Source organism: Phyllopteryx taeniolatus, chromosome 4 (genome assembly GCF_024500385.1).
Source record: "Phyllopteryx taeniolatus isolate TA_2022b chromosome 4, UOR_Ptae_1.2, whole genome shotgun sequence".
Lineage (NCBI taxonomy): Eukaryota > Metazoa > Chordata > Actinopteri > Syngnathiformes > Syngnathidae > Phyllopteryx > Phyllopteryx taeniolatus.
The window spans coordinates 15,690,938-15,710,490 of NC_084505.1; the positions used below are offsets into that span (position 1 = coordinate 15,690,938).

The window sequence follows — 19,553 nt, forward strand, 5'->3', positions numbered from 1 at the left end:
TGATCACAACCACATACACAGTGTAATATATACTACTTTAATGCCCAAAGTAGCTTGCAGGAGTTACTTTTATGTAATTAAAGTCCCCTTAAATAACTGAGACATGCTGCCTGGGGATGCACCACACATCCCAACTCACCAACAAAAGTATTTATGAATCACCTGCAGGCCATCTGTTTGTGGTTGAGGGTACCCAAGGACATTTTTTACTGTTCCCGTGCTCCTCGGGTAAAAAGAAAAGAGATGTGAATTCTTCTTTGCTGTTGACCATCCAGCACACATTTACATGGAAATGGTTTATCTATTATTATCATGATTATGGCACTATCAGGAATAATAATGTCAAAATATTTGGGAATTGTTAACTTCCCATCAGTAATGTTCCAAATACCATTATATTATTCATGCCCTCTGCTGTTGTAGGCTGCCATGGTGGAGTGTATCAGAGGAAGTTGTACCGGGACTTGATGGTAAATTATAATCGGCTGGAACGACCTGTCCAAAACGACTCCGCACCCATCCTGGTGGAACTGGGTCTCACTTTGCTACAGATCATCGATGTGGTGAGTGTGTTTTTGACTGTGCTGAGCAATAGCAGGAGGGAAAAATAGGTGTCATCTGTTTTAAACACGTAAAAGATGTACAGTGGAACCTCTGAAGTCAACCTATTTATGTATATGTTATGGATTTTGAGGAAAAACAATCCCATGGTATGAATGGAGATGAAAAAACATCTTTTCCATGGTCAAACTGTCATATTTATGATTGACTAAATTTTATATTTGATGATGCATGATGAAAATGGTCACATGCAGAGGTCAAGCAAAGGTCAAGAATGACGTCATCATGGTTCAAACGTTAATTCTTTGAGTGTCTTTAAGTGTATTTTCCTGGAAAATCTTAGTTGAAGCTCATACTGTACAGCTTGATGAGCATTCCACTTCCACTGGTTCCACTGTGTCATGTTTGGTGAACAACCTTTAATTAATCAATACTGTATTTTACTTGAAATTGAACTCACCACACAGAACACTGACAAGAATGCATAAAAACTGTATTTACATCATGTTACAAGCAGCCACAGCAATCACGTTACAGGACACTGTGGACAAAATGTGAGACAACACCTGAAGACGGACAGGATGGACAAAAGTGACAGGCCGTGATTGTCGTTGGTCTGTCGTGTTGTCAGATTTTTAAACAGTCAAAACATTTGTCACGGCAGTCACGGTGCGAATGAGGAAACCTTGTCAGCTGTAGCAAAATGGGGTGAATGCAACAAAACACGACAGTAAATAATGGCCCGCAACAAAACGTGGAGGCAGTCGGTCCACGGAAGGGCAACAAATGTATTCCCCGGCATCGCACGGTCCTTTCAAGTTTTGTGTTTTTGGTGTTTTTGTCACAGTTCTCATGGCAAGCTAGGGTATATGGAAGCCATTTTGTCAAATTCAATTATGGCATGTCCCAGTGGGTGATGGTATAAATGGGCCCGACGTGATACACTGCGGCGGCACGGTGGACGACTGGTTAGAGCGTCAGCCTCACAGTTCTGAGGACCCGGAGTCAATCCCCGGCCCCACCTGTGTGGAGTTTGCATGTTCTCCCCGTGCCTGCGTGGGTTTTCTCCGGGCACTCCGGTTTCCTCCCACATCCCAAAAACATGCATTAATTGGAGACTCTAAATTGCCCGTAGCTGTGATTGTGAGTGCGAATGGTTGTTTGTTTGTATGTGCCCTGCGATTGGCTGGCAACCAGTTCGGGGTGTACCCCGCCTCCTGCCCGATAATAGCTGGGATAGGCTCCAGCACGCCCGCGACCCTAGTGAGGAGAAGCGGCTCAGAAAATGGATGGATGGATGGGTGATACAGCGCGTTGCAGTCAACTACGGTCTGACACGAAACGTAGTGCGCCTTAGAATTTTGGCCATTTTCCCCATGGTGCACTATGAAACTGATTGGCTGACACAGAAGGAGAACGGTGGGGTGAGTGAGAATCAGGTCCTAAGAAAAAGTCAAACACGATAAAATGTTTCTTCATTCACTACTTTTCCTGTTCCTTCATGTTTCTCCCACAAAAACACATCCTAACACCCAGAATCACCAAGTACGACCATCCTGGGCTCACACCTTCACATCAAAGCTGTGTTCTGCTTTTGACATGTATGCGCTTTAGGAAGCTTTTCTGTCACATATCATTTTGTGTTATGGCTCTTCTTGTCCCTTACACTCTCCATACCTGATATCGTTCTAAACTTGTCAAATATGAATGCCTGGCTCATGGTTCCCCTCAAGCCTCAGTTGCAATGTTTTGTTATTTAAAAAAAAAAAACTTTTTGACTTACTGTTAAAAGTGGGTGCCTTGTTGGAGCATTCTTTGTGTGACCCAATTCCCTCCTTTATATGGAAGTTCTTGCTACATTGCTTACTTGAAGGGGAAACCTAGACCATCATATTGTTATGCGAGTACAAGTGATTACTTACCGGTACTTGTCTGATGATTTAGATCAGTGGTTTTCAAAGTTTTAGTTTTTAAGTACGACCGAAAAAACTCCAAGCACCACCATAATGATTGATATGAAAATAGAGTAGCGTAGTAGGCCTAAGTGCTCATCAAAGCGAGACAGAGGGTTTATTCCTAAAAAGTATTCTAAGAAGCCATTGTATATGATTCAGTTTGAACATTGATGAAAATGTGTTGAACTTAAAATTAAATACAACTGTACTGTACCGAGGCAGTGAGAAATTGGTGTATTTGCATATGCTCCACCCAGAATGCACAGAACGAACTGTGCAGCAATTTTACTGGTTTGGCAGACAAATCCCGGGTGTGAATAGAGCAGCTTCCATATCTGTTTGCGTAAGCAAACAAGTTTTTGCCTGTTTTGCATTACTGAGCAAGAGAGAGTCAACGTGATAATTGACTTTTTCAGTATATGTTAATGCTTTCTGGAAAGTTGTAAATAATAAATTATGTGTGCATGTGCGTGTGTGCCTTTGGTCCATTTATGTGCGTGCATGCATGCGTGTGTTCAACATGGCCTATGATTCTTCCATCTGGTTCTGGGTAAATCTATCAAGGGAACGGGGTGGCTTGATGCCAGCCACTGATTTCATCACCAGTTACTTGGCAGGATGATCATAAGCGGTCACCGTGTGCCTCACGGAGCTCACAATGAAATCTGGGTTTTGTAATGCAGTATTAATAAAGTTTGATCGAGTATGGTCCTAGAATTCTACGTAAGACAATTTTGACGACACGTAAACCCTCGTTTATCACGGGGGCTATGTTCCAGAAAACCCCTGCAGTAAATGAAACCTGTGAAGTAGTAACCAATTATTTATTACAATTTATCTTAGATAAATTTAAACACTCAGGCTCTTGTCACAAAAATTGCACTTGAACAAACAAACATTTGGCACAGATTAACAGATTACACACATTAATGCCTTAACAGGCAATTTATTGTCAATCAAGTTTACAGCTGGTTAAGAAAAAATACAAAATATAGCAACATTAATAACAGCACAACATGTAGATCAAAGCAACCTTTTTTTGATTCAAGATTTGTACTACTATTCAAGTCAGCAGCATGTTCAATGGCTACATCTCTTGAAATAGTGAGTATGGTACACTGTGTTTGCGCATACGTGCACGATGTACGCTGTCATGTTTGTATTTGCATTATTGGGCAGAGTGTTCCATAATTGCAAGCTGTTGGGAAATGTCCCACCGTTTTTTGTTCCCAGCTGAAGGAATTGGGTGGGATGGTTGTGTTTAAAATGTTTTTTTTTTTTGTGTTGTCTTTGTTGCGACTTCATACAAATTCGACATACCAGCTTCTTTATGTTAGTGGGATGGCCTTGTTCATCTGATTTGAATCCAAAATGTTCCCACATCGTCGCGGTGGCGTTAGTCTTGGGAACTAATTCCATTTATGCAGCTCAATTTTCTGTAATTGTACAAGTATCAACTCGCCGTCAGAAAACTTAGCTTTGAGTACGCTAGTGCCCGGATTGAAGAGCATGCACGCGTGCACACACAGGCATGCACACGACCAATCAGAGGGAGGGTGGGAACGGGAGGGTTCCCGCCCCGCCCTTCACTATATCTGATTGGTTTAGAGACCACGATGGGTTTCATGTGTCTCCTTTCACGTCGCAAAATATTTTTTTACTTCCTCAAATGGCTGGCCTTACAGGTGGACACACTCTCTCTTTGTTTTTAGCCGCGCTCTCGAGCCCTGTCTTGTAAAAAAAATTCATACGCCGAATTTCCAGCACCACGCCGGAATACTAATCCATAACAGTGCACCCTCAGACGCAGATTGATCTCACTTTATGTGTCCCTGCTCATTTTTGTGCACAGAAAACACAGGCAACTTCCATCCATCCATCCATTTTCTTCACCGCTTATCCTCACTAGGGTCGCGGGCCGCTGAAGCCTATCGTAGCTATCCTCGGGCGGGAGGCGGGGCACACCCTGAACCGGTCGCCAGCCAACCGCAGGGCACATAGAAACAAACCACCATTCGCACTCACATTCACACCTACGGGCAATTTAGAGTCTTCAATCAACCTACCAGGCATGTTTTTGGGATGTGGGAGGAACCCGGAGTGCCCGGAGAAAACCCACGCAGGCACGGGGAGAACATGCAAACTCCACATAGGCGGGGACAGGAATTGAACCCCTGACCCCAGAACTGTGAGGCAGATGTGCCAACCAGTCAACTACCGTGCCACCCACTGACAACTTACCCCCCTCCAAATTTTTTGTAACCAAGTGTTATCATTAATTTGCAAAAATGTTGTTTAATGCCATAATTTTGTCAAAGAAAATTACATTGAAAACTGCACATTTTTCTTGAGGTGGTTTTATTTATTCTTATTTATTTTCTTTTTATCATTGGTCCTCTTTTTTGATTGCAAATTTATAAAAGGGAGTTTGGACAGACTTTTTGAGTGAATGTGAGATATTAATTTTGTTCAGTGTTCTTAGAGTAATGGATAATACGATATTCTTTTTTTCATATTATTTTTTATAACTATTCAAAACAGGTTGTATTTAAATCATGAAGCCCAAAAAAAAGCCATTAATGTCATTAAGTGAGCACAGCAGACCTGGATCATAGGCTGCAGGTTGCCTGGCTTAATCTCACCTCCTCCTCGTCAGATATGAAACAATGTTTCTTTTAATTCTTTTACTGGGCAGAAATGTTTTTTCTTTATCTGTATCAAACATCTACTTAAAGTTGACCCAACTCTCTTTCTCTCTCTCCCAGGATGAGAAGAACCAAGTTCTGATCACTAATGCTTGGCTGCAGCTGGTATGTCTCTTCTTTGAGTACTTTTGTGCGATCACTGCACATTAACTGTCATTCATTATATTTTGGGAAGGTGCGGGTTAAGCCATTCATGTCAGACAAGATAAAGACCCAGATCTGATTTAAAGCAGTGCCTGTCAGCCATATATAATATAATATAAACACATTTCAATCACTCATAAGGGTCTCCTGTGACAAAGTGACAAATTCAAACCAAGTTTGCACCCATGGATGTGTTACAAATAAGTTCTCTAGTCTAGTCTAATGTCTCCTACTATATTTGATGAGGGAAAAATATATTGCCAGCATTGTATAGGAAGAGGATGTAGTTGAATTCCAAACCCTGTTTTCAAATACGTATTGCCTAATTTATGTTGAACACGTGCCAAGGCATAACACATTAAATTGTAGGATTGGAATTGTGAAACAAATGCGGTTATTGAAGATTTTGTTTTACATTTTTGTTGGGGAAGTTTTTTCTCTCATTTTACTGTGAGAGTCATGATGGACCAGCATTCAATAAGCATCAGAGGATTAACTCTAGTGTGTTTTTTCTTTCTTGTGCTTTTTGTGGCACTTATTTGTAAAGAAGGACCAGCATCAAAAACAGCCTTAAGAGAAGAAGAATGTAGGCACACAAGCAGAAGAGTATATATAATGGAGGTTATGTAAATTCAAAATTACACATGTTAAGCATTATCATATATCCCTGTTTGGAAATATATATGTTTTATTATAGCATTCACAGTGCGTAGCAGAACTTGGAGTGTTTAAATTTCAGGGTTACATTTTTGGGAGGTGATTTTAACTCCCAAAGTGTCATTTTGACATTTAACAATTTTTCGGATTTAACTGGTGTCCAGAGTAGGGGTTATTTCACAGAGTTGATCACATGGTGTTAGATGAACTCTTCAGAGATGTAATGAATTAAGCTCCACCTTTGCACCTGCACTTTTTCAGCTTGAGAGGGATGGGTCAGCGCCATTTTCCTACTCCTGTATTTTCACATGGTAAATTAAGTTCAAATGATTGTCATTTCTGAAAGTAACATTTATTTGTCCTATTATATTATACATACTATATATAGCGAGTGTTGATTTCAACTCTGAGGGTGTTAAATTCATGTTTTCAAATTTGCTGTGTGATTAACCATTTTGAAACCTGACAAATTGACAAACAACCTTTTGCATGCACATTCACACCTATGGGCAAATTAGCATCTTCAATACACCAAATACGTATGTTTTTTGGAACGTGGGAGGAAACTGGAATACCAAGAGAAAACCCTTGCAAGCATAGGGAGAACATGCACATCCACACAGAATGGTCTCCACTGAGATTGGAACCCAGAACACCAGACAGTGAGACAGATGCACGAAGCACATGCTCCTGGAAATTATTTCCATCCCAACCGTTTTTACATGATATCATAATATGAACGCCTCAGAAGGTTTGGTGCTAAAATGTGCTGCACTTTCTAATTTCATTAGATGCACGTATTCAATAAAAGCCTATTTTGTCTTAGTAGCGATTTAATTGTTAACGTGACATCAGTCTATTCAGGTAGGAACAACATGCTTATTATCCCCCCTCTGTCAGACTAGCACATTAAGGATGTCACAGTCTACATCCAGTTTGTATGAGTCAGCTGCTGACCGGCTCGCACGTTATGAATGATTCAGTTATTTAGGAAGCCACCTCCCTAACATGGAATCCACAAAGCAGGAATGCTAAGAAGGGGCTTTGCATATGCAGCAGATCTCCAGGAGACCTGAGAACTATGGCAGACACACGTCATCTGCACCATAGAGGATTTTCGGATTACAGCGTTCGTCAGGCAATGAATATCCCACATGTGAATGGGATTTAACATGGATTGTAACAGAAGAAGTGTTATTATCTTTCAACTGTGCTTTGTCCAGAAAGGAGAATGGAAAAGATTTTGCTGTGCCCCAAACCTTGACAGTGTAACCTTGGTTTATGAACAACCAACTTCATCAACAAATTGTCTTATGAACATAATTTCATTGGCTCTGTGCGTCACACATTGCAGGTTTTTCTCTTGAATCTGAATTACCTCTCAGTATGCCTGCAAAAAGTGACAACAGCTAGCTGTGTTATTAAGAAGCCTAAACGTATTACTGTTGCAAAAAAGAAAGAAATAATACTGTTGCTGAACATGAGAATGGTGTCCGTGTTTGTTTAATAACTTCTATTGGGAAGCATGGGCATTTCTAGCTCCATTTAGAGGATGCTGAAACACCCCTAAAATTAAACCCACCACCCCTTTAATTTGAGGGATCAAAACAAATGTTCATTTCATGGTACATCCTTTTTCAACAACCTAAAAAAGTGTAAAACCATACAGTACTTGGTTGTAATGTAATATTTCAACAACAAAAATACAGCACCCCCCCCCCCCCCCCCAATTGCCTCAAAAATGGTTTGTTCCACCCAATTCCTGCCACCTTTCCCCAACTGGGCTCTGAGCGCAAAGTGCGTTCCATTTGAACTCGGAAGTTGGAACTTCCGAGTTCCTGGTCTGAAGTTTCGCTTGGAAGGCCCTCTGAAGTTGGATTTCCCACTCGGAAAGTCAGAGCTTTCTCACTACCCTTGAGTTGCCTTTCAAAGATGACTGCCCCAAGTGTAAAAAGTAAGTTATCACTTCTGAATAGTTTTTGTCACACTAAATCGGCATAGTATTGTTCAACGTATTATGGTAATAATATGGTATTATTCCCGGAGTGCAAAGTAATCTAGTAATCTGGAAATAAGAGATTTTTTTTAATTCCCAAATATTTGTGATGCAAAGAAATTACTGAGGGAAATAGCTGTCATGCAAATGTTTCCCCCCCTCCAGTTTATGTGGACAACAGCGCTGGCCTGTATTTGGATCCACACAGGTGGGCACCTTTTCCTGCCTCCGCTGTTCCAGAGAGCACACGATGCAGCGGCGAACTACATCAGTGCAACTGACTGGTTATGGCTGAGGACAGTCACATCACAACAGGTTAGAGAAAAACAAAAGCAACAAAAGTCATGTCTATAATAAAATGTTTGACAGCCAATTTTTCAGCCCTTCACCATCTCCTGCCATGGCTGCAAATGAAGGCTTTAATCGGGACTAGACGCTGTTCCTTATTGACTTGAGGGCATCATGATGTTGTCTTTCCCGTGGTTGGCACGTCAGCGAGGGTGGAAGTAAGAGCAGAGACCAGACCAGAGAAGTTTGCTCCTTCAGGTGTCACCTGAATTCCAGCACCCACACAGCAGCAGCACAAACGCGGCCTCAAAAGCGTCAGCAGGAACAAGATGACGCCCTCTAATTCTTCCCTGAGTCCGAGGAGGCCAGTCTGAGGCGTCACAGAGAGTTGCTGGCTCAACTGAAAGGGTTTGAGGCCCTGATGGGTCGGTCAACTGATAGACACTAAATGACACTTTTCTTAGAGTTTACATTTTATGTTTTCACTTTTGCACAATATTCACTACCTTACTACCGGGAGCAAACTTTTATTTTGATGTTTTTGTGTGCCCAATTTGCATCTTTGTTGTGTTTTACAAATATTTTATTAAACTATAATATTTCTACTTGGGGTCGTTGCAGTAAATAATCATAAAAAAATAAACAACTGAGTAAAACACTTTTTTATCGGCAGGAAAAAAGTAATGACAAAAGTGCATTATTGCTACCTATTTACAGTATGGACATTTTCAGAAAGAGCAGGATCATTTCATAATATGGCCTCATGACATTTGCAGTGTGTCCTCTGCTGATTTTCATTTGCCTGTATTGGGCATCCATTTGTGTCTTCCTGACAAATCTCTGAAGCATCGAAGCACATGTCATGTAGAAAGCAAGCCGCCATTATGATCATCACTGCTGCATCATAAAACAAAAAATATTACACTTCAGGAAAGATGTGGTTTTTTTTTTTCAAGTTGTGGGCATAGTTTGTAGCATAGTAGTAATGAGTCATGGTAGTAATGGATAAGGATGAAAGATTTTATGCCACTCTTTTTGTCGCAAATTGGCCCAAATTTTCTTGCCCAGAAATCAATGTACTGTAAATCATTTGGAAATTTGTGATCGAACAGATTAATTGTATTTCCATTCATTCCAATGGAAAACATCACCACGGTGTGGGATCGTTTTGGTTCACGTACGGAGTCACAAAACGGACTAAATTTGTAAACCAAGCTTGCACTTGTAAGCAGATCACATCAGATCATCATCTGGTTTTCGGTTGAAGACACTAAATAATAAGTGTATATTTTAGAACATGACAGTTTGTAAGATGTATTAGTTTGATATTTTTTCATGAATGTGTATTCTGTATCCATGGTTTCAAATAGCTCCGAATAGGAGCTATTTGAAACCATTCATTCTTTTTTAGGTGGAAGCAATAAATGGTGTTTTACAAACTGTGCAAAAATAAAAAATAATAATAATAAAAAAATGAAAAACCCACAACCCAGTGGCATGACTTTAAATTGGACTAACAAAACTGATGAGACAAACATGCATTTGTTGACACGCTGACTGATATATAGTATAATATTGGACATGCCTTGGCAATGAAAAAGATGCTTTGTGACCTAATTGTTCTAATCTGGCATTTGAAGGGACATCTTCCACAAAGGATACAAAATATTGTAGTATTGCCATGACATAGTCTCTAATAAATCCTCATCTCTTCCTGATTACACACCTCTTACTTGGAAATTCCCTAATCTTACCATTCTGTTTGTGTGTTTCTTCCAGCAGTGGACAGATGTGTACCTTACATGGAATGCAGAGAGTTACCCTGGTGTTCAAAACCTGCGATTCCCTTCCAATTTGATATGGGTGCCAGATATTCTCCTCTACAACAGGTTGGAATTTTAAACAGCTACACTCAAGACACGACACACTTTTTCTGTAAATATCTGTTGCTGATAGCGTGATCATACTGATGACCATAATAATTCGATCACGAAATTTTCATGCTGTTTCATCTCTACTGCTCAACTGTATGACTTTATGATAAGTAAAAGATAATGTGGACAACATGGTAGATGGAAAGATGGATGCAGATTGATGAGAATCTTAACTTTTACCCAATCCCCTTGATGTGTGTATGTGTGATACAAAGATAAAGTACATCTTTTAGCTTTCTAAAAGGATTGATAATCATCTTTTTGCACAATTGTCAAAAAAAATTAAATTAAATAAAAAAAAATTTTTTTTTTACCGGCATTACCAGATAACAAACAACCCTTTATTGCTCAGTGACTGTTTTTCTCCGTGTCTTTATGTCTCAAAAGTGTTCTCTGTCAATTGACTGTCTGTTGTCGTATTAGAGCGGCTCCAACTACCGGAGACAAATTCCTTGTGTGTTTTTTTGGACATACTTTTAGACATACATACTGATTCTGATTCTGATCATTAAACAAGCTATAGTTGCATTCAAGAGAGCAAACAAGAAACGGGTTTACTTTCAAGATAGGTTGCTCCAACTTAACTACAGAAGTAATAGTTTTGTTAATAGATATGTTTATAAAAAAAAGGTAACTTGTTAAAAAGCATTTGAGAAGTTGATTAAAAATCAGTGTGACCTTCAGCAATGTCCCTGTGCATTTGTGTTAAGTGATAGTACATTTGAAACAGTAGTAGTCTCACATCAGTGTTATATGTTTATAATAATGTGGCCCAAATATTCCACATTTCTAAATGTTTCGACCATAATTATGAAATTTCTGAGGTGGATAATTAAAAATTACCTATAAATGCCAGTGTCTAGGAGTAACATTTTTCTCCCCAAACGATACAGTTTGATCTCTGAATGTAATCTCAGCCAAAGGGAAGGACAGCTCGATGGCAAACAACCAACAATGTCAATGATTACTTGGGTTCACCTATAAAATTAAACCCACATACTATATTATACTGTATGTCTGTGTAGAGCTACACAAATCCCTTCAATTGCGTTCTCACTTTTCACTTTCATTCTAACCTGATTATCTGTGCATAATTGTTCACTTGCTGGTTTTATATTCCATCTAACTCCTTTGCAGTGCTGATGAGAGGTTTGATGCAACTTTCCATACAAATGTACTGGTCAATGCTACAGGTTCCTGCCAGTATATCCCACCAGGTGACACACTGAAGTGACACTCACTCAATTGATGACCTAATCATGCAAATGCATCAGTATAGTTTTATACAGTACACAACTTGTGTGAAAACTTGCATGAGATCATGTTTTCTTGTTCTTGTTATATAGGAACATACACTCACTTTAAAGAATTTCATCACCTCAGTTTTTTCTGCTCTGACTGATCATCAAAGACATTTTATGGTTAAGATAATGAAAAAACAAACGTCTATCCAGGCATCTTAAAGAGTACCTGCTACATCGATGTGCGCTGGTTCCCATTTGACGTGCAGAAGTGTGACCTAAAATTTGGCTCCTGGACGCACAACGGCTGGCTGCTGGATCTCCAGATGATGGACGTGGACATCTCCAGCTACATACCCAATGGCGAGTGGGATCTCGTCGGTAAGAACAGACTCCTTTGCGGTTCTTAAATGAGCCATTACATTCTAATGTAGCCTGCTAAGGCCTGCAAACAGACGAACAAACAAAGACAAATCTGGAGCCCAAAACATTTTGGGCCTTCACCGCAGCCAACTTCAGTTGCTCCTTCTCGCCTACTACGGTGATCAGTGACTATATTCCTATACACCTTACAATTAATCTTGTTACTTGAGATTTAGCAGTCACATCAATAAGCACCACTGATCCATTTAAATTAGTTTATTGAAGAATTTCATGGTACAGTACATACAGTATATTGTACATGCAGTATCACAGACAATTGTGTACCATGGGGAACTATTCAATTTCTCTAAATTGGTCCCAAAATTATATATATATATATATATATATATATATATATATATTTACTACAAGTAACATAGCTGTGTTGTTCTATCAATGCGAGCAATGTAAAGTGACAGGCAGAACAATGAAATGCTCTTCCACTAGATGGCAGAATGTACAATGAACCGGTTGCCATTCATAACGCAGAACCATAGCTTTGTGTTGAACTACTAGAGGCCCAGATTTTAAAGTAAATTTGGGAGTAAATTGAGAAGAAACCATGATTATTCCCCTATGCTGTAGATAATTTTTGTGATATTTTTCTTTTGTGGTGTGCCACATTTATCTAATGTAAAATATGTGCCTAGGCTCAACAAAGGTTGCAAAACACTGGCCAAGAGTAGGCTATACCAAGCATTTGTAGTTAGTAAAATAATCATTCCGTATGTTCTAGGCATTATGTATTTAACCAGTTTAACCAATGTAGTCCTCCATTCATTTATTTTTTAATGTTGTCATGGCAACAACATGCCTCAATTGGCAATTGGGATTATACTGAGTATAATATTAATTATAAATAAAGCAACATTTCTTGTACTCGTTGTATACACATAAAGCAAGTGTACCCAGCTGGTTGTGCAACTAGAAATGAATGGGCGGCCATGGATGTGTGTGGTGACAGCTGGCACACAGAAGCCACAATTAATTCAGGCATAGTCAGGCATCAAGCTTGCCAACCGCACACGCTGCCTTGGTGCCGCTGAACACAGCAATGCCATCACACACACAGACACACTCACACACACACACACACACACACGCACACACACGCACATTTACAGTTTATATGCAGACCTTCAATCCATCATATTAATAGATGGCCATTAAAGGTTATTTCTCTCAAGTGTTCAGGGCATGTAGATTTGATTACATGAGATGGAAACCTCACAATTATATGAAATTGAATCTGTATAATGTTTTTTTTTTATTTTTTACATAAGTAATCATGTATACATTCAAGCACATCCATCATCACCCATAAGGGTAAACGGCTTTTAGAATAGTGTAAAATCTCATTTTAAAAGGGTTTGGTAACAAAAAATATTTGCTTGTACTTTATGCATCAAATAATCAAGATGTGAAAATAAAGAAAAGACAAAATTGTAGTTCACATTGGCTGCCCAAAATAATAATAATTAAAAAAAATGCATTTAACAAAAATGAAGATGTAAACATTTCCTATTACTATATTAATGGCTGCAATGATCCTGTTCTGTACATCTTTTTCTTTTTTTTTTGCCAGTAAAGCGCAATGTTGAGCTCAGATTCAAAGCGTACTGAATTGAACTACAGTACATGGTGGATGGATGATTGGATATTTTTTTAACGTGCAATTTTAATCAAATCATGTATTAAGTTCCCCATGATGCCGATCTAAATGATAATAAGAATTTTACACATACATACATACTCACATTATTTTGCATGGGAAATCTATCATTGCAATCACTGTTACACAATGCATTTCTGAGATTAGAGGTTGAGCATGCACACACACACACACACACACACACACGCCTTTCACCACATGAAGGTGATATTGATTTCTGTTTTGGGGCAGATTAGTGGGGCAAAAATGATTATGCCGACAACAGGGCTACTATTATTAAGCAGAGCTGGAGGTGGTGGAAATGAAGATGTTGAGGTTCACTCTAGGAGTGAGCATGTTGGATAAAATTAGAAATGAGCTCATCAGACGGACAGTCAAGGTTAGATGTTTTGGAGACAAAGTTAGAGTGAGCAGACTTTGATGGTTTGAACACATCCAGAGGAGAAATAGTGAGTATATTGGTAGAAGGGTGATGAGGATGAGCTGCCAGGCAAGAGAGCGAGAGGAAGACCTGGAAAAGGATGACACGCTGTGGCGACCCCTAACGGGACAAGCCCAAAGGAATAGAAGAAGAATAGATTGCAGAAGGCATACTGTATAATGTGAAGGTGGTGAAGTTCAGGTGCAACGAAAGCACAGCCTGCCACAGGAGCTGTTCAGGCAGTTGTACCAGACTTCAGACTACAGAATAAATAATCATGAACCCGCTTCCCAATCTTGAGGACTCTTGCATGCTTTGTTACAGTGACATATGTAGTATGGCTGTGTAGTGAGCTAGAAATACATCAGCTGTGGTCCATTGTTCTCTAATGTGACCAATAAATACATTTCTTTTTTGATTAGCGCAAAATGTTTACATATTTACAAAGTGAAATGGGTCAAGTAGATAAGTGTTATACTGAAAATTTCAGATATTACGTACTTCTTATACAGTATCATCGTATTCTGGCCAAGTTTAGGTAAGAGAGTGCATTGTGCTTTCAACAATAACCTGCTTACTGAATGTTTACCATCCATCCATCCATTTTTGGAGCCGCTTCTCGTCACTAGGGTCGCGGGCGTGCTGGAACCTATCCCAGCTATCATCGGGCAGGAGGCAGGGTACACCCTGAACTGGTTGCCAGCCAATCGCAGGGCACTACTTTAAAGTCAATGTAATAAATACAAATCTGCAGTAGAGAAGCTACACTACCTATGAACAAGTTACATTCCAGACGTCTGGTCGTATCATGAATTGTTTCTTGGTCGTTATTTTTGCCAGCTTCAGCACGCTCGACCTGCAGGCTTCGCCACGCTGCCATTTCTGTTTGGTGGTGTGCTGTAAGATTTTTTCCAAATAAAATTTGTCCCTTGGTTCAATAAAGGTGGGGAAGGTTTGGAAACACTGAGCTAGAGCACAAGCAAACTTGTGTTAGCAAACTGCTACTGTGGGAATAGCGTGGCATAGATTTGGCAGAGTAGGACTTATAGAATATGTAGCTAAGACTGGAGTCTGCACGTATGTCCAAATGTTTATAATTAGGCTAGCGTCTGAATACTGTATGTGCATTTTTTGACACACTGACCAAGGTGAGGTTCGACAATGTATATTTGACCTGCACTGGCTGTACAACGACGTGCTTTGTAACTTAAAGTGTCCAAGTTAATGAATGTGGGTGCTAGAAGAGATCAAGACTGGTCCTTTTATCATAGATGACTAAATGAATGATCCAGTGTACCATCAAAATCATTTTAAGGCTGGTTGGTTATTGATGATTGACAAAATGCATGCATGCACTTGGCGACATAAAAAGGCATTATTATTTAAATCAATCATAGCAAGAACAATGTCTCGTACAACTAACAAATCATCATCATGGTATCACGGAAAGTTCTAAAAACCTGTAAGTGACCCAGACCCTCTGTACCTCTTTGCTTGTCATTAACTTGCAGGTGTGCCAGCTAAGCGGAATGAGCTCTACTACGACTGTTGCAAAGAGCCATATCCTGATGTGACATTCACTGTCACCATGCGCCGTAGGACACTTTACTACGGCCTCAACCTGCTTATCCCCTGTGTGCTCATCTCTGGTTTGGCCCTGCTGGTCTTCCTGCTCCCTGCAGACTCCGGGGAGAAGATCTCACTGGGTGCGACCCAAAATACACACACAACCACATTCACTCACAAAGAGTGATAATGCTTAAATCCAGCAGGAAACACAAGACCTGACTGAAGTATACAGTAGAACACCGCGCTTCATTGTACTCTTAGCCCATCATGTCATGGTCCTGTTGCTAACTTTTGGTACCTGGGCCTCAATCCACCTCTTAATACCAACACTTTCACGTTGCAATGTACATCTGGAGCAATTCAGCATCAATACTCATCTAATAACATGACAAAACATTTCAATAGAATATATCATACTCATCAGAGATGCTAATTATTGTATGTATTGCACTTAATATGTGCAGGTAACTAGAGACGTTTATTGCAATTAAAAATTGGCTGTAACAGATTTTGCTGTAACCAATCAATGAAGGACAGTAAAATGCCAGCGTCAATGGGGGCCAGTGTCAGACACGGGAGCACAACGTGGGCTGAGCGCAATGATGCTGAAATCTGATTGGACAAAAACAAGTGCAATACTGGAAACAGAGTAGCCAAGAGAAACGCAACAAAATGAAGAAAATAGATGATTGGGAAATAAATTAATCACATTTCATGGAACAAATATTAGAATCTGGGTTGTAAATGTAGGCCAGTGCTCCTGATTAATGTTGAGTGTTTAGGCCAGCAGAGAAGGTCTTGCTGGCCCTGATTTCTCACCACTGGTGTTTTTTGACAGTGACGGTATGGCAATGTATTTGCATTTCTGCTTAATTATATTAATCAACAAATTAATCAAAGCTCAAGAAGAAAGAAACATGAAAATACGGATTTTTTTTTTAACAAATGTCATCGCTCTATGTGAAACACATAATGGTCTCAGGGAGAATTCCCTTGTGAGTAACTATTCCAAAATAAAGCTGCAATTTTGGTCACTCATTTTGAAAACTCTCAACTTTTAGGATCACAATGACAGATATATATCATCTCCTCTTTTCCAGGCATCACTGTGCTGCTGTCTCTAACTGTGTTCATGTTGCTGGTGGCAGAGATAATGCCTGCTACATCAGACTCTGTTCCTCTGATTGGTAAGACGGATTTCTGCAAGACTACAGGAAGTCCTCGATTTACGAACGAGTTCCGTTCCTACGCTGGCGACGTAACACGAATTTCCGCGTAAGTCGGATTTCACCGTTAAAGTAGAAATTTACGGCGAAATACTTCTGTTACGGGTATTGTCCCACGTAATTGTGACAGCAAGCTCAGTGTGTGTGAGCGTGTGCGTCGATGTGTGAGTGAGACGGGACTGTGAAGGAGGAAGGAGTGCGTGCTGGTGCGTGTGTGTACAGTAGCAAGTGTAGTGGCGGCGACCGGGGAAGAGGAGCGATTAGCGGAGCACCCGTCGACGGGTTGACACTTCGTATAAAGAGACTAAAATACATTAAAATAAAAAAAAATAAGATGCTGTACTTACAATTACTGCTGAGAGTGTGAAAAAAGGAGGACGAAAAAGGCAAAGATACTCCCGCCGCACAAACACAGACAAGCACTATGCACTAGCTAAGCAGAAACACTATGGTGCTGGGACAAAATGGCGGACGAGGCACGGGCGTCGTAAAGTCGAAACGTCGTAGGTTGAGTGCGTCGTAATTTGAGGACTTCCTGCGTTCTTCTCTTTATCCAGACAATATGCTGTACTAAAAAACATTCAGAACTTATTCAGGGTGTAGTTAAAAGATTTGAAGAACCCACTCCATACGCACAGCGGGTGTTCCCATTTCATTTTACTTTGTTGAACAGTCATGCATACAACATCTTTCGGCAGTGTACGTCCAATCATTTTAACCAAATGTATCCTCTCCAATTTCCAATGTCCACAATATTATAAAATTAGATTTTATGTTTAGGAAACACTTGTTTCCTTTGTATCTGCTTCAACAATATGAAATAGAAGCTACAAGTTTAATTTCCGAGAGAGAGAGTGTGTGTGTCCTGTCATACTAACAACGACAGTTCCTCGTTGCTGCTAAAATGTTCCAGAACATTTGCTGTAGGGACATTACTGTGGAATCATTTATGACAACTGAAACTAACATCTGTGGTGATATCAATTGTTTATGAAGCCACAACAAATCCACAAGAGGAAAGATGTCAAGCAAATTAGCTATTACGACAATGTTTTTGCAAATGCAACCATCCCAGTGGCACACTAGTAATGACATTTGTGCCAATGTAAGCAAAAGGCCTAAATCACATTTACAGTACAATCTATACTGGAGGAAATCATTATTCAATCCCCTGCTGATATTTTAAGTTTGCTCACTTATTCTTATTTACAACTTTGCTAAAAAAAAAAAAAGAAAAAGGACACTCATTTTGATGGTTGTCCAATTATCATCGTAGTAGACAGAATATCAATAAAAATATGTTAAAAAAAAAAAAAAAAAGAAGAAGATGAAAATGTGAATTTTATTGAATGAAATAAGTATTTGATCCCCAGGCAAAACATAGATTTGTACTTGGAGAAACCCTTGTTGCAAACACAACAATTAGAAGTTTATTGTAGTTGGTCACCAGATTTGCTGGTCATAAGTTTGCGCTCTTCTTGAGCCAATCGTTTGTTGCAGAGGCAATATATTTTGGGTCAGTGGCATGCTGGAAGAACCATCCACGACCTCTCTCCAGTGTTTTTGCTAGGGAAAGGTGGTTTTACAGCACATGGTTCCGTTCATTGGCCCCTTAATGCAGTGAAGTCACCCTGTGCCCAAAACCACATCCATGCTTGACTGTGGAAAGGATGTTCTTTGGCTCGTACTTAGAAATGTTTTGGCTTTTGATAATGTCTAGCTTGTAAATGTATGTGTACAGACGATCATTTGTTTTCGCATTGCACTTACACCTGAATCAATAGTTTTGAAACAAAAAAAATGCACCACAACCTTCACTCTGACAGACTTTTATAAAACTGCAATTTTATTTTGACATGAAAATGACACTAAGTGGCTGGATAACAGTGGAAAATATATACAGGTATATTTAATTTGCTTAACATAGTGTGTGAATGGTGTAGTCCATTTCAAGTCCTTTCATATTTCTTCTCGACTGCCTCTCTGCATGTTGGTCAGATGTAGCTCTAGAGGCTTTTAATATCATCTTTATATTTTCAGTTATGTTTTTGTTCTGTTATATCTTTTTCAGCTCAGTACTTTGCCAGCACAATGATGATAGTGGGCTTATCTGTAGTGGTGACAGTTCTGGTTCTCCAGTTCCACCACCACGACCCCCAAGGAGGGAAGATGCCCAAATGGGTAGGTGAAGATTTTGTGTTGGCTCATAAATTGTGTGATCAACCCGCATGGAAAGATATAGGCAATGCCGACTGTGACGCTGACAATAGTAAGAAGACTGACAGGGCATCCAATCTGACAGAAAATACAAAGGCGAAGAAAGAGAAGAAGTAAAAGATGAAATGGAAGAAGTTAGGCCAACTGTTTTAGCCCACTCTATCTGGTACCTACATTGGGGTTGGACTCGCTCGCTTGTCAATTTTCTGTGGTAAATAACTTAGGAGAAATGTAACACAAACACTCAACGTAACTAGTTGCTCCTCTATTGTGTTCGGCAGCAGCGCGAGCTTCAGATCGGTTCCTAATTGGCTATCATCCATGACCGGGCTAAACTTGGGGTTACCACACATGGAAAAATTTGCGATCGTAAAACATTGAACAGGTTTAGCATTAAGGATCGTTGGCCCTGATGGATTTCCGAACAGATCAGGGAGGGGGGAAAAAAAAAAATCGCTCTTACCACACCCAACACCACAGGATAATCGAGTAGAATAATAGATATTTAGAGACGTCTGATAATCGGACTTTTACTGACTATGAT

At 39.8% G+C, this 19,553-nt stretch overlaps 1 protein-coding gene across 8 annotated transcripts in view; it reads left to right on the top strand.

Moving 5' to 3' along the window:
• LOC133476485 (neuronal acetylcholine receptor subunit alpha-7-like) overlaps positions 1–19,553 on the top strand; it is a 37,720-nt gene that overhangs the window by 14,332 nt on the left and 3,835 nt on the right. For 3 of the 8 annotated variants that reach the window (XM_061769925.1, XM_061769924.1, XM_061769921.1), the window contains 9 exons: positions 424–563; positions 5,282–5,326; positions 8,184–8,333; positions 10,086–10,195; positions 11,378–11,457; positions 11,695–11,862; positions 15,509–15,703; positions 16,667–16,753; positions 18,864–18,973. In XM_061769925.1, coding sequence (XP_061625909.1) covers positions 468–563; positions 5,282–5,326; positions 8,184–8,333; positions 10,086–10,195; positions 11,378–11,457; positions 11,695–11,862; positions 15,509–15,703; positions 16,667–16,753; positions 18,864–18,973 — 1,041 coding nt within the window. In that variant the 5' untranslated portion in view covers positions 424–467. Of the gene's footprint in view, positions 1–423; positions 564–5,281; positions 5,327–7,762; positions 7,977–8,183; positions 8,334–10,085; positions 10,196–11,377; positions 11,458–11,694; positions 11,863–15,508; positions 15,704–16,666; positions 16,842–18,863; positions 18,974–19,553 lie in introns of those variants that run through there. The other 5 variants (XM_061769929.1, XM_061769922.1, XM_061769927.1 and 2 more) reach the window with 5 other exon arrangements.